This window comes from Hylobates moloch, unplaced genomic scaffold (assembly GCF_009828535.3).
Source record: "Hylobates moloch isolate HMO894 unplaced genomic scaffold, HMol_V3 SCAFFOLD_5, whole genome shotgun sequence".
NCBI lineage: Eukaryota > Metazoa > Chordata > Mammalia > Primates > Hylobatidae > Hylobates > Hylobates moloch.
The window spans coordinates 101323893-101347586 of record NW_026652280.1 but is presented as its reverse complement, the minus strand read 5'-3'; the positions used below and the strand labels follow the sequence as shown (position 1 = coordinate 101347586).

The 23694-nt window shown below is 54.5% G+C and overlaps 2 protein-coding genes and 1 long non-coding RNA gene across 10 annotated transcripts in view; 1 reads left to right on the top strand and 2 right to left on the bottom strand.

Moving 5' to 3' along the window:
• Positions 1–175, bottom strand: part of GATAD2B (GATA zinc finger domain containing 2B) — a 117385-nt gene extending 117210 nt beyond the window's left edge. Inside the window, exon 1 of the mRNA XM_058439268.1 lies at positions 164–175. The gene's annotated coding sequence lies outside the window, so the exon portion shown is untranslated. The remainder of the gene's footprint in view (positions 1–163) is intronic.
• On the top strand, positions 165–12146 carry LOC131383515 (uncharacterized). Of its 2 annotated transcripts, XR_009213622.1 has the most exons (4): positions 165–911; positions 3198–3394; positions 5568–5703; positions 11660–12146. It is a non-coding gene; the product is annotated as an uncharacterized LOC131383515 (long non-coding RNA). The 2 variants fall into 2 exon arrangements; XR_009213621.1 differs by lacking the exon at positions 165–911 and having other exon boundaries at positions 2665–3394.
• DENND4B (DENN domain containing 4B) lies at positions 6419–23456 on the bottom strand. Of its 7 annotated transcripts, XM_032154505.2 has the most exons (29): positions 22912–23319; positions 21748–21896; positions 20673–21012; positions 19501–19753; positions 19180–19249; positions 18811–18980; positions 18493–18737; positions 18006–18072; positions 17863–17921; positions 17536–17680; positions 17064–17239; positions 16789–16889; positions 16222–16437; positions 15535–15680; positions 14642–14781; positions 14406–14532; positions 13464–13670; positions 12966–13094; positions 11684–11870; positions 11057–11224; positions 10407–10795; positions 10121–10243; positions 9785–9954; positions 9566–9701; positions 9128–9364; positions 7866–7983; positions 7611–7776; positions 7458–7522; positions 6419–7361 (listed from the first exon to the last, which is right to left on the bottom strand). In XM_032154505.2, the coding sequence occupies exons 2-29, from the start codon at positions 21755–21757 to the stop codon at positions 7216–7218; spliced, it is 4506 nt and encodes a 1501-aa protein (XP_032010396.1). In that variant the 5' UTR covers positions 21758–21896; positions 22912–23319; the 3' UTR covers positions 6419–7215. The 7 variants fall into 7 exon arrangements, 4 of the variants coding, with proteins under 4 accessions (XP_032010396.1, XP_058295241.1, XP_032010397.1 ...); XM_058439258.1 differs by lacking the exons at positions 21748–21896; positions 22912–23319 and adding an exon at positions 23435–23456; XM_032154506.2 differs by lacking the exon at positions 21748–21896.
• Positions 23457–23694: the final 238 nt, after the last annotated feature.

The window sequence follows — 23694 nt, the reverse complement described above, 5'->3', positions numbered from 1 at the left end:
CCCCGCCCTCATCTTCTCGGCCATGCCAGTAGAAGACTAGATGCCGGGACTTCACCCCACCCTTGAAGAATGAGTGGCCGGAGAAGTGAAGATTGGCGTGCTTAAAACCCAATCATAAACGGAGGAGGGGGGGATGGTCTAGCGGGGGCGCGTTAATGGGTACCTCGGCCAGTCCCAGACACATCCGGGTCTTCAACAGCCCATTAAGTGTCGGGGGTCAAAAAATCGCTTCAGGCTGCAACTTTACCTTAGAGACGTTTTGGTCCCCAGGCAGCCGCCGTACCTCAGTCTCTCCAAACCGGGATTCCCCTTTGGCCAGCTCTCATTCTTTCAATTCTAAAGATGGAGACTGGCGAACGGCGATGGGGTCTGCGCTGGGCGGTGTTTCGTCGCGACAGAATCTAGGAAATTTCACGATAGAACTAGCTTTAGGCGCTTGAGCCTTGCCGTCTTTTTGGGGTGTGGCCTGTCTCCGTCTGCCAAAGGCTTTGAGCTTCCTGGTGTTCATCGTACCTCCGCTTGGTCTTGTCGTGACTAAACCACGACACCAGGAAAAAAAAAAAAAAAAAGGCAGCTAGCCAAGTTGCTGAGGAATTACGGTGTGCAGAGCCCTCGCAGCTCCTTCTCTTGGGAACTCCTGGTCTGGTTAGGTTCTCAGTGAGGAAACAGCCTCCCACCCCGCCCGATTCCACTTGACTCAAGGGCCAGCTCCTCTTGCTGGCCTCCCTGCTTCCACGGAGCAGTTAGGCCCGCCTAAACTCAGCGAGCGTTTCTGGAGCACCTTGCGGATAGGGACCAAGTAACAGAGTCCGGGTGTTGAGGTTATGATAGTAGTTAACGTTTTCGGAAAGAGACTGTCAGGCTCTGTGCTAAGAACTTTACATGAAGTATTTATTCCTCATGACTGTGAGGTAGGTACTGTTATCCCTACTTTACAAATGAGGAAAATTAGGATCAAAAAATTTGTCCAAAGTTACATGTTAAGTGGTAGAGCTGAAATTTGAACCCAGGTAGATGAGGAAACTAAGGCTCAGAGGTTAAGTAACTTGCCAAAGGTCAGACAGCTAGTTAGCAACTAAGCAGTGGTTTAAACCCAGAAACAACTGGTTCCACAGGCATTTTGTTGTTGTTTTCTCACTGTGACTCCCAGGCTGGAGTGCAGTGGTATAATCTCAGTTCCTGCAACCTCCGCCTCCCAGGTTCAAACGATCCTCCTGCCTCAACAGCCTCCCGAGTAGCTAGGGTTACAGGCGCGCTGCTAATTTTTGTGTTTTTAGTAGAGACGGGGTTTCGCCATGTTGGCCAGGCTGGTCTCGAACTCCTGACCTCAGGTGATCCTCCTGCCTCAGCCTCCCAAAGTGCTGGGCTTATAGGTGTGTGAGCCACCACGCCAGCCTCCACAGGTATTTGAACATGTTTTTCAAATTATTTAAAAGTCATGCTGTGCAATGGAAATGAAATTATAATGGAGGACATGGCAACTTAAAGCCGTAGGTAGATCCTACACAAACACACACGCCCCCAATTTTTTTTTTTTTTTTTTTTTTTTTTTTTTTTTTTGAGACAGTCTCGTTCTGTCGCCCAGGCTGGAGTGCAGTGGCGCGATCTCAGCTGCCTGCAATCTCCACCACCCAGGCTCATGCCATCTTTCCACCTCAGCCTCTCAAGTAGCTGGCATTACAGGCGCACGTGACCACGCCCGGCTGATTTGTATTTTTAGTAAAGACAGGGTTTCACCATGTTCCCCAGGCTGGTCTCATAAACTCCTGGCCTCAAGTGATCCACTCGCCTCGGCCTCCCAAAGTGCTGGGATTACAGGCGTGAACAACCGCACCCACCACAGCCCCCACTTTATTTTTTAAATTAGCGATGAGGTCTTGCTCTGTTACCCAGGCTGCTCTGAAACTCCTGGGCTCAAGAGATCCTCCCGGCCGGGCGCGGTGGCTCACGCCTGTAATCCCAGCACTTTGGGAGGCCGAGGTGGGCAGATCACGAGGTCAGGAGATTGAGACCATCCTGGCTAACACAGTGAAACCCCGTCTCTACTAAAAATACAAAAAAGTAGCCGGTCGTGGTGGCGGGCGCCTGTAGTCCCAGCTATTCGGGAGGCTGAGGCAGGAGAATGGCGTGAACCCAGGAGGTGGAGTTTGCAGTGAGCCGAGATCTTGCCACTGCACTCCAGCCTGGGCAACAGAGCGAGACTCCGTCTCAAAAAAAAAAAAAAAAAAAAAGAGATCCTCCCACTTCAGCCTCCCAAATAGCTGGGACTACAGGTGTACATCACTGCAAGCAGCACTCAACTTTTTTTTTTTTTTTTTTTTTTTGGAGACAGAATCTCTCTCTATTGCCCAGGCTAAAGTGCAGTGGCGCAATCTCAGCTCACTACAACCTCTGCCTCCTGAGTTCAAGCAATTCTCCTGCCTCAGCCTCCTGAGTAGCTGGGATTACAGGCACCCGCCACCACACCCGGCTAAATTTTGTATTTTTAGTAGAGATGTTGGCCAGGCTGGTCTCAAACTCCTGACCTCAAGTGATCTACCCGCCTTGGCCTCCCAAAGTGCTGGGATTTACAGGTGTGAGCCACCACGCCTGGCCTAATTCCTATTTTTAATAGATTAAAACTTGTTTTTATGCTAGTATGGTGTCCAGGTAAAGAATATGGTCTCTAGAGTCAGACTGCCTGAATTTGGATCTTGGCTCTCCCTCTCACCAGTTGTGTGATTTGGCTGAAAGTTACTTATCTCTATTCTCTATCCCCTAGTTTCCCCATCTATAAAATGGGAATAAGAGTACCCAGCTCACCAGGTAATTATGAGAATTATAAAATAATACCTTCAAAATACTCAGGGCACTGTCAAGAATATAGTTAAAGCATTCAACATAATATATAGTAACTATTTTGAGAACTTTCTTTGCTTTTTCAACAATTTCACTCTCTTACCTCTAAATTCAGCTTCTGTTGGTATTCTACCCATGGTACCGGTCTTATTCTGTACTGAAAATTATTTCTCTACTAACTGCAATATTTTAATGCTTTCAGACTCCTTTCAGTCATTGAACACACGTGATAGAGCACCTATTAGGTTATCAGGCACTCATCCATGTGCTTGGGATATAGCAGTGAATTAGACAAAGTCATTGCCATCTTTGAGGGGTACATTCATCTTTCCCTAACCTACTTCTTTGTCCATTATCAGTCCAGTGCATTATTTGCTGTCTGAAATGCCATCCTTCAAGGGCTTTGAGGAAATACGAAAAACATGGTGGTATATACCAGCCCAAGGAAGATAAAAGTAAGGCCCGAGAAAATACTTTTCAACAAGACCAAAATTAGGCCATGGAGGGGGACTTTCAATCTGGAATGATTGAGCTTTAAGGAAGACAAGTACATGAGGTCAGTACTGTAGTGGACATGACCTGTGCCCAATGCAGGCTCTACCTGTTTTGTTCCCTTTCTGAAGCTATGGATTATATAGTTAATCTTTAAATGACCCCCAATTTGCAGATGAGGAAGAACTGAGGCGCAGCAGTAAAGTAACTTGTATGACATAAAATTATTAAGTGGCAGGCACAATATTTTCCTCAATTTTTAAAAAAATTTATGGAGACAGATGGGGTTTTATCATTCATTTAGCCCAGGCTGATCTTGACTTCCTGAAGTCAAGCAATCTGCCTGCCTCAGCCTCCCCAAGTGCTGGATTACAAGTACTGGGATTACAGGCGTGAGCCCTCACACCCAGCCGAATTTTTTTTTTTTTTTTTTTTGAAACGGAGTCTCCCTCTGTCACCCAGGCTAGAGTGGAGTGGAGTGATCTCAGCTCATTGCAAACTCCACCTTCCAAGTTCAAGCGATTCTCATGCCTCAGCCTCCTGAGTAGCTGGGATTATAGGCCCCCGCCACCACACCCAGCTAATTTTTTGTATTTTTTTATTTTTTTGAGACGGAGTATCACTCTGTCACCCAGGCTGGAGTGCAATGGTGTAGTCTCAGCGTAGTCTTGGCTCACTGCAACCTCTGCCTCCTGGGTTCAAGCGATTCTCCTGCCTCAGCACCCCAAGAAGCTGGGATTACAGGTGCGTGCCACCACACTTGGCTAATCTTTGTATTTTTAGTAGAGTTGGGGTTTCACTATGTTGGCCAGGCTGGTCTTGAACTCCTGACCTCATGATCTGCCTCCCTTGGCCTCCCCTGGGATTACAGGCGTGAGCCACCGTGCCCAGCCATAATTTTTTGTATTTTGAATAGAGATGGGGTTTCACCACGTTGGCCAGGCTGGTCTCCAACTCCTGGCCTCAAGTAATCCACCCTCCTCGGCCTCCCAAAGTGCTGATATTACAGGAACGAGCCACTGCACCTGGCCCCAGCCGACCATTTTTTTTTTTTTTTTTTTTTTTTTGAGACGGAGTCTCACTCCGTTACCCAAGTTGGAGTGCAATGGTGCAATCTCAGCTCACTGCAACCTCTGCCTCTGGGGTTCAAACGATTCTCCTGCCTCAGCCTCCCAGTTAGCTGGGACTACAGGCGGGTGCCACCACACCCAGCTAATTTGTGTGCGTGTGTGTGTGTTTAGGAGAGACGGGGTTTCACTGTGTCGGCCAGGTTGGTCTCGATCTCCTGACCTCGTGATCTGCCCACCTCGGCCTCCCAAAGTGCTGGGATTACAGGCGTGAGCCACCGCGCCTGGCCCGAATTTTTTATACTTGAGCCTATACACTCCAAAGCCTGGGAAGAGAAATTGGGCCAGGTAACTTGGGCATATCCTTCCTCTCATACAGCTCCCTAGGCCATAGGACAGACAGATGTGTCAGATATCATGTTGAATACTTTGCTATTAAAATTCCCAGATTTTTTTTTTTTTTTTTTTTTTTTTCTGAGCCAGGGTCTCGCTCTGTCGCCCAGGCCAGAGTGCAGTGGCATGATCTTGGCTCATGGCAACCTCCACCTCCTGGGTTCAAGCAAGCCTCAGCCTCCCGAGTAGCTGGGATTACAGGCATGGGCTACCACGCCCGGCTAATTTTTGTATTTTTAGTAGAGACGGGGTTTTGCCATGTTGGCCAGGCTGATCTCAAATTCCTGGCCTGAAGTGATCTGCCCGCCTTGGCCCCCAAAGTGTTGGTATTACAGGTGTTAACCACTGTGCCCAGCCTAGATATTCTTATGGTTAAAGAATTCTGTAGTTCTCCCATCTGACTGCAAGTCTCTAGAAGGAGGCCCAAAAGTGAGAAGCATAAGCTGGGAGAGAGAGTTCATTATTGTTATTGTTTGTGAACAAAGGGACCCTCCAGACCAGTAAGACTGTATGCTCCATTAGGGTAGGGACTGAGCCCTGAAATTCTCTCTATAGTTCAGTGCAGTGCTGAGCTCACTACACTCAACAGAAACTTCATTTTTAAAGGCCAAGTCCTCCCTTGAAAAGGTCTTTGGGGGATGAAACGGAGAGGTTTATTCTGGGGACTGCTGTCTGATGAGAAACTGAGGTGGCGTGAGAGTTTCCCTCTGAAGAAAACATCTCCTAGTAAGACAAATAAATGGCATTTCCTAAGCCCGTTGGTTCCCTTCTGTGCAGCTCCTCTAGGACACTGAAAAAGCATCCTAACATGCTCAAGACAGGATAGGAAATGGTCCTCTGGCTTGAAAGACTCAGCATCCAGAAGTAGTACCTCACTCTCCATCCAGTGATCACCCCCCAGAAATGTGCTCTCGTAAGTTACTTCCTGCATTGATATGCCTGCTCTCCTTCCCCAAGGCATTTGTTTTGTTGGCTAATTCCCTTGGGTAATTGGTTTGCCACTCTGTTAGGAGTGATTTCCTGTGTTTATTTCATTATACAAGAAAAAAGCTCTTAAGTGGACCAAAGGGATAAGGAAAATGATACATGTTTTCCTGATGTCCACATGCAGCAAGTCCCTTAATCTTTGCCCCTGCCTTCCTGGTGCTGTTGCCAGGCTGAGACCCTGTTTGGAGGTAGTGCCTGCAGCTAGAGCAACTAAGGCAGCCTAGGATGACTGCCAGGATGCATGAGGGCTGCCAATACCGACTACTGGGGAGATGATTGTCATCCCTGTGGAGGTACTGGAGAAGGTTGGTGGGGGAAGGTGGAAGAGAGGAAATAAGGCAGAGATGAGCTCAGGGCCCCCAGAGAATGGAGCCTTTGTGTGGGGTACAGATGAGGGACAAGGGGGTGATTGTGTGGGAGGGCCGGAAGTGCCACACAGACTGGCACCACCATAGCCAGCACCAGATTCACCCTTCTCCTGCTCTGAGAACTCCCCGTGCCTCAAGGAGCCAGTACCAGATATGGTCAGGGGAATGCCTGAACACTATAAAGGATGGGAAGGTAGAAAAGCAGATGTATAGCCTGGGGAAAATGAAGGGTATCCCCGCATTACCCCAGACCCAGGGAACAGGAGGCCAAAGGAAAAAGAGAGAAGCAGCTTTTACTATATTTACATCCAACAAAACTTCGCAGGGAACAATCCTTATTGCACAGGTCAGGACCTGGGTGGGTGAGGCATTCCCCAAGATGGGGCGGGCAAGAAAAATTAGGACTGAGGGGGCACCAGTTCTTCCTAAGGGGAGCTTGAGACTCCTTTAGCTCCCAGTGCCTGACTTTGAAGGAACTACAAACCACCGGACCATGGTGCCCTTATTTCCCTTCTCTTTCTCACTCTCCATAAGAACCTCATAAGCAAGGGGGCTGTGGCTCCAGAATAAATAACTTAAAATAAAATACAAACACTTAGGTAGAAAGGCATGGAGAGCCTTGGGCTCCTTCAGCAACATCAGGGAAGAGAGACCATTACTGGTGGAGAATGACATCCCTACCTCCCATTCAGGGCAAAGGCTCAGTAGCTCTGCATCTTTCCAGTTGTTTTTTAAAACAAAAACTTCTAAAATGACCAGGGCAATGCAGATCTGTGGGTACCCTGGAGGGGAGTTCCTGGTATAGGACAAAGGAAGAACAGAGCTGTACCTACTCCCCACAGATCTCCCCCAACATCAGCACAAACAAACTGGGTAGGTTGGTGATGGGGGAATCAGGACTTTTGGTAACAGTGGATCCCTCTTCCTGCTATCCTCGCCTGGAGCCTTTGACTGGGCATCCTTCCCAGCCTGTTCCCAACTCCATGAAGGGAACAGGGAAGCAGCTTAACTCTAGAATCCCTTCTCCCTCACTTCCCCACCCCAGGCTGGAGAGGGAAGCTTAAGGGTCTCTAGCATTCCGGAGGTGCTCCAAAACATTTTCGGCAGTCAATGGCCTTGGGAGTGGGCATCTGTGCCCGCCGCTGCCTCAGCTCCTCCTTGCCCATGCTGCTGGCCAGCTTGTTAAAGGCAGTCTTGTACTTCTTATCGAAGGCCACTAGGGAAGAAGGTGGAAGTCAACACATTAGGACCCCAGCCTCCCATACCTGGCCCCAGATCCCTAAACTCCTCAGCCCCTTGCCTGCAATCTCACCTATATCCACGTGGTCCTTGCCCAGAGCAGCCATTGTCAGGAATAAGATCTCACGGTAGATTCCCCTTTAGTGGAGGCAGAAGTGTATGAGCCAGAGAAAAGGGGTGTGGAGCCCCGGACAAGCCAGGGACCACCCAGATGGTAGCACCATACCTCTGCAGGTGCAGGCCAGTGGGTGGGGGCCCTAGAGTTTCCAGCAGGAGCCCCACAGCCTTGTGCACTTCATTGAGTCCAACATGGCGCAGCACCGACTCCAACAGTGCCAAACTAAGGGATGCAGGTACTGGGCCTGGCCATACCACCCGCTGGGGGATCTGGCCTGGATGAAAGGAAAGAAGGCCACCAGGATCACTGAGCCCTCTGGGTATGGGACCCACCCTCCCCACCCAGGCCAAATACCAGACTCACTGTGGACCCTCCAGAGCACATAGAGAGGTGGGCAGCTATTGGGGTCAGGGGTCAGTACATCCCACAGCAGCCGTACCTGAACAGAGGCTGGATCAGGGGTTAGCCAAGGAGATGGGGCCTGGGGGAGCCGAGATAGTGGAGACAGTTAGGCTCAAAGAACGGGAGGCAGAGGACAAGAAACGGACAGGTGATGCCAAAGAGACAGAGGGCCATTACAGGACACAGCCAAAGAGAAGAGGGAAAGGAATTCTCATCCCCCACAAGAATGTAAGCTCTTGAGAGCAGGGACTGTTTTGTAATCTGCTACATACCTAGTGCCTAAAACCATGCCTGGAACATAAAAAGCACTCAATACTGGTGGAACGAATAGACAAATATGAATGAATCATTTTTTTAGGTACCAGGCTCTACACAAGGTTGTCCACACACCAGCCCAGTGAGATAGGTGCTTATGCCATTTTACAGATGACCAAATTGAGGCTCAGAATGGTAAAGTGAAAGGGCAAGGATCCAAACCAGGTGCAGCAGACTCCAAAGTCTATGCTCTTTCCTTTTTTTTTTTTTTTTAAGACAGTCTTGCTCTGTCGCCCAGGCTGGAGTGCAGTGGTGCGATCTCAGCTCACTGCAAGCTTCACCTCCCAGGTTCACGCCCTTCTCCTGCCTCAGCCTCCCGAGTAGCTGGGACTACAGGCGCCTGCCACCACGCCCAGCTAATTTTTTGTATTTTTAGTAACACGGGGTTTCACCGTGTTAGCCATGATGGTCTCGATCCCCTGACCTCGTGATCTGCCCACCTCGGCCTCCCAAAATGCTGGGATTACAGGCGTGAGCCACCACACCCAGCCAGTCTATGCTCTTTCTTTTTTTTTTTTTTTTTAGACGGAGTTTTGTTCTTGTTGCCCAGGCTGGAGGGCAATGGCACAATCTCGGCTCACCACAACCTCTGCCTCCCAGGTTCAAGCAATTTTCCCGCCTCAGCCTCCCGAGTAGCTGGGATTACAGGCATGCACCACCATGCCTGGCTAATTTTTTATGTATTTTTAGTAGAGATGGGGTTTCTCCATGTTGGTCAGGCTGGTCTCGAACTCCTGACCTCAGGTGATCCGCCCACCTCGGCCTCCCAAAGTGCTGGGATTACAGGCATGAGCCACCGCACCCGGCCAGTCTGTGCTCTTTCTACAGTGCCAAGGACACAGCGGACAAACGGCTGAGAGATGAGGAGGGAGGCACTTAGGAAACAGGGGCCACATGGGGGCACTGACCTGGGGGTGCGAAGGCCCATCACAGGAGGCCAGCACCAGGCCTGGTAGAATACTGGGCAGGCGTAGCCGTTGGAAATACCACAAAAGGTTCCAGAAGATGATGGGGTGGGCAGAGGGCAGTTCAGGCAACGCCAGCACCTCACTGCCCTCATTCTCTACCAGCGACTCCAGCTCCTTACGCAGCACCAGGGGGCTCAGGTATGCCCATGCCCCACTTTCAACCCGCCGGGAGGCTCCCTATCAAGCACAAAGGGGGAGGGCAGTAGAGGGTATGTACATCCCCAGAGCCTTGCCTCCCACTGAGCCACCACATCCAACGGCTTCTGGGATGCCCCTTGCCCTCAAGGGCAAGAGATGTGCCCATCTCTCCCTGGCACCCCACAGGCCCCACACAGGGCAACACTCCCATTCCTCACGCCCCTTTGGCCCAGCCCTTACCCCCATGTGCCCGTTGCAGAGCTGGGGCTCATCCAGAGCAAGGCAGAGCCTGCGGTCACTGAGCACAGGGCCAGGACCCCCAGGGACAGGAGCATCTTTGCTGCCACTGGCACCAGCAGACTTGGGGCTCGGGACACTGCAGGGGGATAGCAGCAGGGGTCAGCTCTTGGACCTTCACCTCCCTATTCCCACCCACAGCACTTGCCCTGCCTTGGGCACCTGGGCCGGGAATCAAGGGTCTGGACACTGAGCAGGGGCACAAAGGGGCAGGCGCAGAAGGGGCAGGTTGTGTTGAGGTTAGAGTCATCAGGTGCCCAGCCAGCCATGATTTCCTCATCGTACACCAGCGAATCACAGGCACGGCACAGGGAGCAGCTGGACAGCAGAATCTGTGGGCAGGGAGAGCCTGGAAGTAGGTCCTGTCTGGCCGCCAGCACTCTGGAGCCCATGCCCCTTCCCCAGCCCCTCCCACCTCCTCCCCATCTCCTGCCTTGGACAGGGTGAGTGTGTGCTATGTGTGTTCAAGCACATCTGTGTGGGAGGGGTTATCCTCACTTCCAGGGAAGGTGACTGGAAGGATCCAGGGGTGTCACTGAGGCGCTCTGAGGAACGGCGAAGACTCAGGTTGCTGAGAGAAGATTCTGAGAGGTCCCACTCACTGCCCAGAGAGGCTGAGCTCTGCCATGACATGAGAAACCATGGTCAGCCAACCCCATGCTCTTCCACCCAGGATATGTGTTTCAAGCACCCCTCAGAGCCCTCTTTTTGGGCATTCTTCCAGTCGTAGCCCCTCCCCAAGCCCACTAATGCTAAGGCGTCTGGACCCTCCTTTGCTGGCTACCTCGGAGGCAGTGGATCCAGGGCGCTCCCGGGGGTGCAGAAGACTGTCCATGGGGCTGCGGCGGGCTGGGGGAGGCAGGTCAGGAGGCAGCTCAGGTGGGGGAATGCGGGAGGCGGGGGAGTGGCGGGAAGGAGTGAGTAGCTGTTGGAGGCGGGCACCCAGCCCTCGTCGGGGGGTGCCTGCCTCATCCTGTCGCCCACCAGCCTTGGGTCCCCGCCCACTTAGCCCTTCCAGGGCCTCAGTGGACTGGGCACTCAGGGCTGAGCCTGAGGCCCCTGGGCTGCCTCCAGGGACCGGCTCCTCCCCTGTCAGGCTCAGGTCTGAGAGACTTCCATCGTGCCAGGGCACAGGTGATCCCCGGGGTTCCAGGATCCCCAAGGCCTCTATCACTGCAGCACAGAAAAGAATGAGGGAAGATGGACCCCAGCCTCTGCACCAGCTTCCCCTTTCCTGAGTAAACACAATTCCTGGCTGCACAAACTGGTGCCACGACCCCCACCATGATGATATTCTTGGCGGGATTCCCTCAGAATCTACAGCACCCACCACAGAGGGCCGCCCGCCACTGTGTTTCTAGTCTTCCCCACCTCACTAGCAAGTGGTTAGGAAAGCTGACTGGGGGAGTAAGGGAGCCAGACAAGGGCACTCACTGTGGGCCACACCGGCCTCCACAGTGGGCTGTGCCCCTCGGGCACTGCCCAGGCTACCACTCTTCACCAGGCGTCCAGGGGGTGAGGCCGGGTCTCTCAGACTTCGCCCAGCCCAAGTAGTCTGGCGCTGAAGAGGGCGAGCAGGGGAAGGGCGCTCCAAATAGGGCTCTGTAAAAGACGAGAAGGGGTTTAGAGGCAGCCAGCTAGGAACCCAGTCCCCTGTTCCAAAATAGAGCTCCTTAGATGGACCTGGGTTAGCAGCGTTCCTCCTAGGCAAAACTTTATCCCTTTTGTGTTTGTTTGTTTGTTTGTTTTGTTTTGTTTTTTTGAGATGGAGTCTTGCTCTGTACCCAGGTGGAGTGCAGTGGCGCCATCTCAGCTCACTGCAACCTCTGCCTCCTGGGTTCAGGTGATTCTCCTGCCTCAGCCTCCCAAGTAGCTGGGACTACAGGTGCGCGCCACCACGCCCAGCTAATTTTTTTTATCCCTTTTGTTACCAGTCAAGTGTAATTTATCAATCCCCAGAAACCCAATGCCAACCATTAGACCAGCCCCAGCTCTCTATGCCTTTCCCTGCCTGAGCCCAGCTACTCCATCCCCAAGCCTGTCTCACCAGGCCCTACCCACCTGCCTGGGAGCTGCCTGCCTCTTGATGTGCTGACACTTGCTCCTGCTGCTGCTGCTGCTGCTGCTGCTGTTGCCGTTCTCTCAAGGGCTGGCGGAACTGAGCAGCCCCCAGGACAACATTCCGGAGCTTGGCCCAGCGCAGACGCCCACCTGGTGTGCCAGATGGCCACTTGCTTTCCAACACAGCCTACCAAGCACAGTGCCCATCAGGATGGCCTACCTCGACACCCTAACCCTGCCTCATACCCACTCCCTGTCCTGGAGCCCCAGGGACTGCCCTTCCCCTGCAGACATCCTGCCTAGGACTGTCCGGCCAATGGCTCAGCCAGGAACAAGAGCCCAGAAGAGACAGTAGGCAGCAGCTGCCTCCCAAGGGGCCTAGAAGAAGCCAGAGGCAATGGAGAAAATTTGTACCCAGACCTTGCTGCTTAGAAATATAAAATATATGGCTCTGAAGAAATCATTTCATTTATTTGGTCATTAGTTTCCTCATCTAAAAAACAGGAGGCAGTTTAGTATCATGGCTAAGGGCCTGAATTCAGGAGATATGGATATGCCTCTGCCCATATACTTTTTTCTTTTTTTTTGAGACGGAGTTTCGCTCTGTCGCCCAGGCTGGAGTGCAGTGGCGCGATCTCGGCTCACTGCAACCTCCGCCTCCCGGGTTCAAGTGATTCTCCTGCCTCAGCCTCTGAAGTAGCTGGGACTACAGGCACCCACCACCACACCCAGCTAATTTCTGTATTTTTAATAGAGACGGGGTTTCACCATGTTGGCTAGGCTGGTCTCGAACTCCTGATCTCAGGTGATCTGCCTGCCTCAGCCTCCCAAAGTGCTGAGATTACAGGCATGAGCCACTGCACCCAGCCCTGTGCCCATATTCTAACTCCTTAACTTCTTTGCTGCGGGACCTTGGACAAGTTACTAACTCTCTACAACCTCATCTCCTCTTCTATAAGATGGGGATAACGATCATCCCACCTCATAGGGCTGTCGTGAAGATAAAATGATGTAAAATGTGTGATGTGTATGGACCCATGCCTGGCTTAGGGGCTAACACTATTACTTGTAGGCAGAGCTGTCATGAGTGGGAATCAAAGCAGCCTCATCTGAGAAACTGTAGGTGCTAAGGCACCACAGGAGTGCAATGTGGATGACAGTGGTTCCAGGACCTAGGCAAATGGTACCAGCCCAATCTCCAAGGAGCGAGGGGAGCAGCAGCAGCCTCACCTCACACAATCTGGCAGAGCTGCCATCCCACCCCTCACCCCAAAGTAGGTACCTTATTGTAGTAGCCATAGGTGATGGTGTTGGGCACAATGCCTGCCTGCCGCATCTCCAGCATGACCCGCACAGACAGCACAGGCTGCCCATAGTGTGAGCAGAGCTGCATCAGTACCCGGTAACACACCTGGGCCAGGAGAGGCACAGGACAATGGGAGACTCACTCTCAACCAAAACCAAAGTCTCAGCAAGCACCCTCTTCCAGCCTCCCTAATTCTCACAGACATCACTGGCCCCTGGCAGGTCCTGGGGCTACCTCAGAGCCACCCACCCTTTCTGCGGACCCTGCCACCCTACAGTCTCCACTGCTAAACCCTGAACATGCTTATTCACTCGATGAATGTTTATAGATAATCTGCCCAGCTCTGGGGCTCTGGGGCTCTGGGGCTCTGCAACTTCTTTCCTTAGTCTCCACCAAGTTTCCCTCTCACAGCCCTCTCCGGCTGCACAAGGCTCACTGGGCCTGGGTGTGAGCATGGTCACATAGATTGCCTACCTCATCAGGGAGCACCACCTTGCCGCTCTCCATCTGGCGCAGCACATGGTAGGCTGTGTGCAGTGCCTGCACTCGGGAGGGTGCCGACCGCACATAGGCAGGCAGACACAGGAACCACAGCCCATAGCAGTGCCCCAGCAGGCACCGGGCCCACAGCTCAGGCACAGCTGCTGACTTCTGTGCCATCCGCTGTGCAACCTTCATCTCCTAGGTAGGACAGGGGACACAGCAGGGTGAGTACAATGCCAGGTCTTACTTATTTATTTATTTATTTATGACAGTCTCGCTCTGTTACCCAGGCTGGAGTGCAGTGGCACAATCTTGGCTCACTGCAGACTCGGCCTCCTGGGCTCAAGCGATTCTCCCACCTCAGCCTTCAAGTAGCTGGGACGCGCCACCAAGCCTGACTGATTGTTTTGTACTTTTTGTAAAGACAAGGTTTTGCCATGTTGCCCAGGCTAGTCACAAACTCCTGGGCACAAGTGATCTGCCCGCCTCAGCCTCCCAAAATGCTGGGATTAAAGGCATGAGCCGCCAGGACAGACCCTAAAGTGGTGTGGGAAGAAGTAGCACCTTCTCTGAGGAAGGGTCTGTGCTCTGAGGAGGAGGAGGGATGCTGTACTTCACAGGCTGCAGCCCTGCCTGGAGCCCCGTGCAGACAGGCTGGCCCTTGAGCATGGGCAGGTGCCCTAGAAGACATGGCCAGCCCCTGGATTCCCAGAGTGCTCAGAAGACGGAGGTGATGATGATGATGATAATGACAGTGATAATAGCAACTAATGTTTATACAGGGTTGCTTATGTGCCAAGCACATTTAAACTCCTAACAACCTCATGGGTTAAGTATTATTGTTATCCCCATTTTGTAGACGAGGAAACTGAATGAGGAGCAGCAGCCTTCAGCCTGATCCAGGTCCCTCAGTGCGGTCCACCCACTGCTTACCTGTTTGGTACGGCGAGGAGCAGGACTGCTGGGGGCACTACGGGAAGGGCCTGGCACAGGCAGGGCCCCAGGTTGCTCTTGAAGAGACTCAAACAACTCAGCCCGTAGCTCTGGGAATCCATCGTAGCTGGAGGGGCATAGAGAAGCAACATCGAGGCAGTCAGCACAGGGCAAAGCAAGTTGTACTGGACCAGTCTATGGGGCCCTGGAACACGTGAAGGCCCAGAGACTCTCACCAGTACTGGGGAGTGGATTCACTGCCCTCTGGTATGGGAGGCTCCTCGGGAGGTGTGATAAAGACAGTGAGCTCACTTCCTGACAGCTCCTCTAGCTCCACTAAGGGTGTCGGCTCAGGCTTCTCCTGCTCTGGGTGGACCTGGAGAAGGATTTTAAGAGAGCAAGTGTTGAGATGGCGGGTATGGAGCAGAGCTAGGGTATCTAGACGATGGCATCTCCCAGGAAAGCTGATCCACAGGGAAAGAGACACAGCCTGGGAAGATGGCATCAGGAACGGGAGGACAGTACATTACATGTACGGGGCCAGCTGTGTATGGCTGCACAGGCTGTGCACTGTATAACTCCAGGAGTGCCATCCCAGTCACAGTTAAGATATAGAGTTGTGTTTAAAATGGCCCTGGGGGCCAGACACAGTGGCTCACGCCTGTAATCCCAGCACATTGGGAGGCCAAGGCAGGCAGATCACGAAGTCAGGAGATCAAGACCATCCTGGCTAACACGGTGAAACCCCGTCTCTACTAAAAATACAAAAAATTAGCCAGGCGTGGTGGCGGGCGCCTGTAGTCCCAGATACTCGGGAGGCTGAGGCAGGAGAATGGCATGAACCCGGGAGGCAGAGCTTGCAGTGAGCCGAGATCGCGCCACTGCACTCCAGCCTGGGCGACAGAGCAAGACTCCGTCTCAAAAAAAAAAAAAAAAAAAAAAAACAAAACGAAAAAAAGAAAACTTAAAAAAAATTAAAAATTAAAATAAATAAATAAAGTAAAATGGCCCTGGGGTTTACAGTCATACCACCCTGAATATTCCCGATCCCATCTAAAATGGCCTTGGGGCAACAGAGACAATGAGGGAGACAGCAGAGGCCAATGAGCACATAGAGAAGGGATGGTACCTTGTCAACACAAGAGTCAAAGAATTCAAGGGCAGCATGGCGAGCAGAGCCAAAAGAGCACTCCTCAATGAACTGTGAGAACATCTGTGTGTGCAGCAGCTGAGAGTAAAGTTTGTGGCTGGAGCGTTCCCGGGATTTGAGGAAGCCTAAGGGGGATGAGAATGGGGCAGAGGAGGGGTATGACCAGGGCTCTCCACCACAGCCATAGCTTTTTTGAATCTCTTCTTGGCTCCCTGCCCACTCAGGCCCAAAGCCATAATCTCTTGGACCCTCTGGCACAACTACCCTAATACCAAGCTGACCAGCTCAGCACCCCTAGCACAATGGCCCTAGAGAATCCCTCCCTTTGTCTGCCTGTACCCACTGCCTCAGACTGGGGGGGTCTCCAAGGGCAGGGTCCCTGCACAGAGCTTTGCCCATGGGGGCTGCTCACTACAGGGATTACTGTGTTTACCCCAAGCCCGAGGCTCCAGAGGGCAGGACCACAGCTGGTTTCATCTTTGTACCCTGATTCCCCCCAAGACCAGAAGAGTTAATGGCTCAAAGCAGGTGCCCATAAAAACATTTGCCTAGTGAAGGAATAAACAACAGAGTGGCTCCCAGTCCCCTCTGCCTTTCTGACAGAGCCCAGCCCCTTGCCACCTCCTCCCATGATACCATCTCCAAGCAGAGACAGGCCCTCTATACCCTGCAGGAAGAAAAGGTTGTCAACATCACGAGCTCCCTCGGAGGGGGCCTGGGTGAGTGGGCGCAGGAAGACCCGGTAGCCCTTGAGCAGACAGGCCATGAAGCGGAGGAAGGCTCCTTGGACTTCGCGCTCCAGCCGGGCCCTGCGGCCACACACTGCCTCGTAGTCTGTCAGTAGGAACTCCAGGGATGCCTCCTCTTCAGGTCCAGTGTATGCTGGGGGCCAGGGCAGCCTGAGAGTCAGGGCTGGCTCCCATAGTTTTACCCTCAACTCTGCTCTCATGCCTCTATCTCCACCTCCAGCCTCTGGCAGACCTTGCACCAGTAGCAACTAAAGTATTACCTTCAACTAACAGGTTCAAGCTCGACATTTCCCACATGTTCAGGAATACTGTCTGCCGTTCCTTCTAGCTTCAGTTGGAATTGGAATCTCCCTCAGTTCCACCAAATGCAATCCTAACTTCGCTCACCTCCTCAAGAAATGTCTAGCTCCCCACAGACCTCTACAAACTGGAGGTTTGAGGCCAATGACAGTTCCCAGCCTCCCTCCCCACTCAGGCTTCTCACTCTGGTCCAGCTGCTGGTACAAGTTTGTCAGTGTGGCCAGCAGAACCTTGTAGGGTCTGCGGGGCAGGGTCCGAGGGGAGAGGAGCTTCTTTTCCTCAGTCCTGTGAGAAAAGCATAAGGGGAAGGAGTGGCGAGGCTCTGGGATAGGGTGACGGGGCTCCTTGCCAGCCTCCCTCACTTTGTGCCTGAAGCTCTTTTTGAGCCCATAGCACTCCACACACTAGCCCATTCCTGCCCACCACCCTGCCGCCCCCAAATGAGACCCAGCCTCTTACTGGAAGAGCGTGTTGGTATCAAGGTCAACACAGATGACATCAGCAGGCGGGTCATGCAGATCAAAGTAGCTGGAGTGGATACCCACAATGAAGGGCACTGGGGCACTCAGCACATCTGCCAGCACCAGCGGGCACAGAGGAATGTAGGGGCACTGCCAGTGCAGTGGGAAGATCATCTGAAGCACCAGGCAGTGAGAACCAGCGAGCAGGGGGTTGAGGCAGCAGTGGAGGGCACAGGAGAGAGAGAGAGAGGGCATTGGCCTTGGGGAGTTGGTGCCTGTTGAGAGAGGCTGTTGGAAGTAGGTTCTAGAGAAGAGCTCCTGATGGAAGCTATGTGTCCCTTCAGGCTGTGCCCAGGGAAAGGGGCTGAGGATCCTCCGCAAGGAAGGAAAAGGGAAGAGTCCAGGCAGGGATGGGGCATCAGAAAGAACCATGGTTCTGGGGAAGATGGGCCAGGCGGGGCGGCACTCACCGAGACGAGGGCCTCACAGACGCTAGTGAGCAGGTCTGGCCGCAGCGAGTGGACCAGCAGCTTGTGCTCTGTGAGCACAGCCAGCAGCAGTGTGATAGCCAGCTCAGGGCCCAGGCTCTGCAGCAGCTGCAGGAAGCTGGCACCACTGCAGGCAATGCCAAGGTGGGGAAGGGGTCACCAGGATACCCTGGGGACCCTTCCCCAGATGCCAGGCACAGCCACCACCTGGACCCAGTCTGCATAAACCTCAACAGCTGCACCCACCTGCCCAGCACCTACCATGTCCTTGGTCATTAAAGCTCCCCTCCCTACAATCTGAGCACATACCTGAGGGGCAGGGGTGAGGATACAGGCTGACAGAGGAGCAAGTTGTCATAGGGAGACATCTGGGAGGGAAGAAGAGCCACGGCTCAGGGTAATGATGCCAACTCCCCTCCTTCCATCAGCCCGGCCCTAGCCTCAGCTCTCACCTGCACTAGGATGCGGGGTCTCTGTGGGGAAGGGAAGGGGACGTTGTGAATGAAGTGGGAGATGTGCCTGGGGGACAGAGAAACAGGTCAGAGCATACTCCCCCGTCCATCCCTGTCCTCCCTCCACATTTTCTCAGCTCTTTCACTTGTTCTCAAGAACCTTATTCCTTCCTGAACCCCACTTTGAGACCTGTTATCAGCCAACAGAGCCTCCATTATGCATATAATTTGTACAGATCAGAAAAGAAATCCTCCCTGGGCATACACAGCTCCTTGCCAGGACCTAACTAGCAAGTTTAGCCTGGATTTCAGGCCCTGCTCCCCTCCTCAGCCCGTGGCGTTTTTACAATGGATAAACTATATAACCACACACTGCAGCCCTGTCCCTTACCCTGTGCCCAGCCCTCCCCCCACCCACATCTGAATCTCTCCCATCTCTCCTGATCCCTTCCTAACCCCTTCCCAATGGCAGAGGAGCCATGCTCACGCTTCCAAGGGTAGGCGGTGGGGGCCTGAGACGGAGTAGCGGTAAAGGAAGGTGAGGAAGGCGCGAAAGGCAGGGAAGGCAGGCCAGCGGGACAGCACAGCGATGGCACGCCGGCTGCGCACAGCTCTGCCCCCCAGTGCCCGACCCCGCTCCACAGCGCTCAGCAGGCCCAGTGCCCGTGCCTGTCGCTCTGACAGCCTGGCCCTTGGGAACGCCTCGTAGAACTGCAGGGCGGCACCATACACCTGGCAGGGGGCAGAAGGGTAGTCAGGCAGGCCCTGCATAGCCCAGACCCCTTGCCACACTCCACACACCCACCTTATCACCAGCTGCACCCGTGAGCACAAAGGTGGAGAAGACAGGCACAGGGTACTTGGTCTGGGCAGGCCAGCACTCGATAGTGGCCCCCATGGGCAGGCAGAAGACGGGCACTGACTCGGGCAGCGGGAACGCCTCATTGTCCTCCTCCGGGTAGCGGCCCAGCAGCTCTGCACCCCCAGCATAGTTGGGGGTACCCAAAAGGAGCAGGGTCCATCAGACTCCAAGGGAAAGGAACCAGGGGATCCCAGAGAAGGCCCGAGTAGCAAAGAGAAAGTAAACTCCGGGGACACTTACGGTGACTGCCAAGAGGCACCAGGGCAAAGGGATGTAGGGTCACAGGACTGGGGGGATAAAGGGGCCACTCACCTGCCTCGTACACCAGCGTGTTGGCCTTCGCCAGGCCCACCTTATAGCACAGGTACACTGCTGGGCCCCACTACCCCAGAAATGGCAAGAAACAAGCAGATACATAGCTAACAAAGGTTTCTGGGGTCCACTTTCTCTCTACCACCCCTAAACTTCTTTTGTCTTTAAAGCTCCCATTAATCCCAGTGTCCCAAGACCAGAGTTACCCCTCTGGACTCACCCCTGTGGTCAGAGCATTGGTCCTGGGATGCCCTTTGTTCCCAGTGTCCACACCCACTCTTATACCAAGAGGACCAGGTGTCAGCTCTTGGCCCCACTCACCATGCCAGAGTTGAGGTTGCGGGGCAGCCGGCAGTAAGTATGAGGAGTGCCCTCGCCCTTACTGGGCAGCACCAGGCAGAGGTCAGTGATGCCCAGGGCATGCAGCCCTGCCCCCTCTGCTGCCCGCCGGTAAGTGAGGTAGGTGCGGGGGTGCCCGGGGCCTGGAGGGGCCAGGTTTGCTGAGTGGCTGTAGGGTGTCGTGTCAAGCACTTGGAAGCCAGGCTTGGGACGTTCCTTCCCCTCATACAACACCCTTAGCACAGACAGCAAAGACAGATGTTGATAGGTCAGGGTAGAGGACAAAGACCCAGTCCTGCCAGATCTGCCTATCTAATCCCCTGAACCTGCCTTGTACTCGCAGCCTTGTCAAACTCTAACACTAGGGCCCACCTCTTCTTGCTGAACTCTGCCCTCCACAATCCTATGCCCTTTCTTTGGCCTTTGGCCTTATTTTGTGGTCAGCAACAATCTTGCATGCCTTCCATGGCTCCCATACTCATTAATAAACACTAAGAGTCAGCTGGGCATGGTGGCTCATGCCTATAATCCCAGCACTTTGGGAGGCCGAGGCGGGTAGATCACCTGAGGTCAGGGGTTCAGGACCAGCCTGGCCAACATGGTCAAACCCCGTCTCTACTAAAAATACAAAAATTAGCTGGACGTGGTGGCACATGCCTATAGTCCCAGCTACTCAGGAAGCTGAGGCAGGAGAATTGCCTGAACCCAGGAGGCGAAGGTTGCAGTGAGCCAAGATCACGCCACTGCACTCCAGCCTGGGTGACAGAGAGACTCTGCCTAAAGAAAAAAAAAAAAAAAAAGTAATATAAGCTACCACTGACTGACTCTGTTGAGTCTGTCACATGGGTTATCTCATTTAATCTCGACCATCCTCTGAGGATGAATTATTTTCCCCATTTGACAGATGGGGGAAACAGGCCCAGAGGGGCTCAAAAACCTGCCTGAGCTCTCAGAGCTAGCAAGGAGCGGCACTAGCACATGAATTCACATCTGTAAGGACTAAGTACATACAACTTCAGTCCTTCCTCCCTGGCCCCTGGCCCACCCGGCTCCCATCCCCATTGCCCTTCCCTTGTTCCATAGTCCTACCTCTCCCTATCTCACTGGAGTCCCTCCCAGCCTCCCCTGGTGCCAGCATGGGTAGGGGCACACACCCCAGCTCAACGAGGGGGGGCTTGTCACGGCCCCTGCGGTAGCAGATGACAGGTTGAGTTCCACCCAGAAGCCCAGCACTGAGTTCCAAGGGGTGGCCCCCAGCGGAAGCCTGGATGCATGTGTAGCCCTGGGGTACTTCCTCGCCCAGTGCCCTAGCGATGACTGCCACATCTGTGATGGGCTCAGCTGGCCGGGGAGGGCGCAGGGGCCCACTGGGTTCAGGAACCCACGTTTCCTCAGGGATGGGTGCTCTGTTCCCTGCAAGCCCAGCTACCACGAAGTAATCCACCAGCCGGGGGGGCCGCTCCTCCGCCATGGCCCCCCCCTCACTCACTGCATCTGGAATGGTCAAGTGGGAGAGAGATGAAGCAACGAAGGTTGGGGATGCCATGGCAACCAGGGTGCCCTCTTGCTCCCCTCCTCTTCCTAGTCCTTCCAAAGAAAGGCAGGATAAGGGGTCGGCCAATCCTGAACTCTTCCTCCTGTGACATCACTGCCCCCCACAGCTTCTTAAAGAGACCAGATCCCTCCCACTTAATGGTCCTGGCACTCCCCTCAAATAACCTAAACGCCACCACACACAGCTAACCTGAGCTATGACATTCACATTGTCCATGTGTCCCTTTTAAAGGCTCACCAGTTATAACATCACAGATCACAATCTTTTTTGTAAGAGCTTTCCATGACATCATTCATGCTGGCCATGACATCATACCAACCTTACAGTCTTTTTAAGGGTTTCTGACCTTCCTTCTCTAGTTATGACATCATAAGAACCTTGTGATCCTGCCAATGTTCTTAAAGAGCCCACTCCTAGGTTTTTAAGAGGACCCCACAGGTTTCTGAGAAAGCCCACAAAACCCAAGCTTTAAGAGTCTTTTCAACGAACCCAAGTGTCCTTTCTCCTAGTTTAACTCCACCAATCTGGCCCAAAAACCAGTGTTCTCACACCTCCAGGATCCTTAGGTAGCTTGTTAGATCCAAAGTGGTTGTGGGAGACAAGTCCCGGCCATCCCACACCCTCCACCATGGAGCCCAGAGACAGAAACAGGCCCACAACAGCCTAGTTCTCACCTGCCTCCATGGCCCAACCCCGGGGAATAGGAGCCCCAAGGGTCCTGAGGCGTCCCAGGGTGCAGAAGCTGGGAAAAAGCCTGGTGGGTAGCTCGCAGCAGGGGCCAGGAAGCGTGGGGGGTGCTTCAGAGGGGAAGGGAGGTTACTTCCTGAAACAGTGGAGGGGAAGCTGCAACTCAGAGGAAGTCAGCCTATGGGTGTGTGTGGTGGCGATGGCGGTGTCGGTGGTGGTGGTGGGGTTACCATTGAAGGTGCCAGCACAGCATTACGCCAAGTTGGAACCTCAGACTATAGGATCCTGAGCAAGGCAGAGGAGGCTCAGAATGGTTCCAGTATGTGCAGTCCTACTAACCTCTCACTGTTCCCCAGAGAACAGGGAATAAGGAATCTCATAGAGCCAGGCTGGCTCTCTTCATCACCTGGCCTCTGGACACACACACACACACACACACACACGGACACACATACACACACCAACCCCAGCTAAATTTAGACTCCACTTCTGGGAGGTAAAGCCAGGAGTCAGCGTCAGCCTCTTGATTTAACTCTGAGACACAGACCTGTCCCTCATCCACTGAGGGCGAATGGGAGCCCTATGCCCAAGGCAGCAGGCAGAGGCCATTAGGTGGGACCTTCTGAGGGGCAAGTGGGTGGCACCCATCCGCAGGACCTGCGCACCGGGGCCTCCCCTCACCAAGCCAGGGAAGAGTCCTGCAGAAAGCAGCCCTTTCTCCCCAGGCAAGACAACGGGCACAGGGCCCACTCCGGGTCCCCACGCCCGCGTGCCGGGTGACGGGAAGTTCGGGTTGGGGCAGAGGGCGCGCCGAGGGGGAGGAGGCTGAGGAAGGAGCAGGAGGGCAGTGAAGCAGGCGCGCCGGCGGCCGAGGACGTGACGGCAGCAGCGCCGGCCGCCGCGTGACCCAAGCGGGAGGGAGGGCGGCTCCGACTCCGGCACCCACGGGAGCAGAAGGGGTGCAGGAGGCCGGGCACGGCGAGCTAACTGCGGGCGGTGCCCTCCCCTCCACTTTCACTTCCCCAGGAGAGAGGAACCGGAACCAGATGTGCAGCGAGGGACAGCAGCTGGGGGCCATCCCCCACCCCGCCCGCCGCCCGCGCTCCCTCCTGCCCGTCCCCGCCTGCCGCCCAGCCCGGTCCAGCCCCTACCTGCCTGTCCCGCGCTTCCCGGCCGGCCGGCCCGCTGGCGGGTGGCTCGGAGGGCGAGCTGGCGGGCCGGCGGGCGGCGGGGCTACCCGGCCCCGGACATGGCGCACCCGACTTGGGCGCCGCTCCCGCCCGGGCAGTGAGTGAAGGAAGAAGAGGCGGCCGAGGACAGCAGAGCGCGGGGCGCAGTGGAAGGAGATCCGGGCGGTCCCCGCGTCCCCGCCGCGCTGCGCCACGAGGGGACTGTGCTGCCGCGCTGCTCGCTCGGGCGGCTCGGTCCTCCCAGCTCCCGCGGCGCCGGGGACCCAGCGTTCCTCCGCGCGCCCCGCTTTCTCTACTCCCCCAACCCCCGCTCCGGGCCGCGGGCGCCGCCGCTACCCCCACCCCTCCTCCTCGGCCGGCGGCCGTGACCCTGGCAGGCGTCTGCCCAGAGCCCAGCCGCCTGCAGCCCGACCCCTGGCGGCTGGGAGGGCCCCCTGCACCCAGGTAGCTTCCCACCATCCAGCCCGTGCCGCAGGACACTGACCCCAGGCGACCCTGAGGTCCGCGGCGCGCTCCCTTCCCGCCTGAGTCCTGCAGTCAGATGTGGCAAGCATGATGTGGGCGCAGGCGAAGCCCCGAAGGTCTAGTCTACGGGGACCCAGGTGACTCCCCCTACTTCCAGGTTTAGGGCACAGGGCATTCCCTCCGGACCAGAACCAGAAGCTCTCAGTTCTCTTTTCTGAAAATGCCAAGAGCTTTGGAAAGAGGAAGAGAGGCCAGGACTGCAGGGTGTGGAATAGAGCA

Bases quoted from the DNA above. Each gene is read 5' to 3' on its own strand.
- DENND4B (XM_032154505.2), bottom strand. The intron at 13,671-14,405 runs GTAAGCAGTGGG...TGTCCTACCTAG, and splicing joins CTCCTCGCCGTACCAAACAG to GAGATGAAGGTTGCACAGCG. The intron at 10,796-11,056 runs GTGAGTGCCCTT...TCTGTGCTGCAG, and splicing joins GGAGGCCGGTGTGGCCCACA to TGATAGAGGCCTTGGGGATC.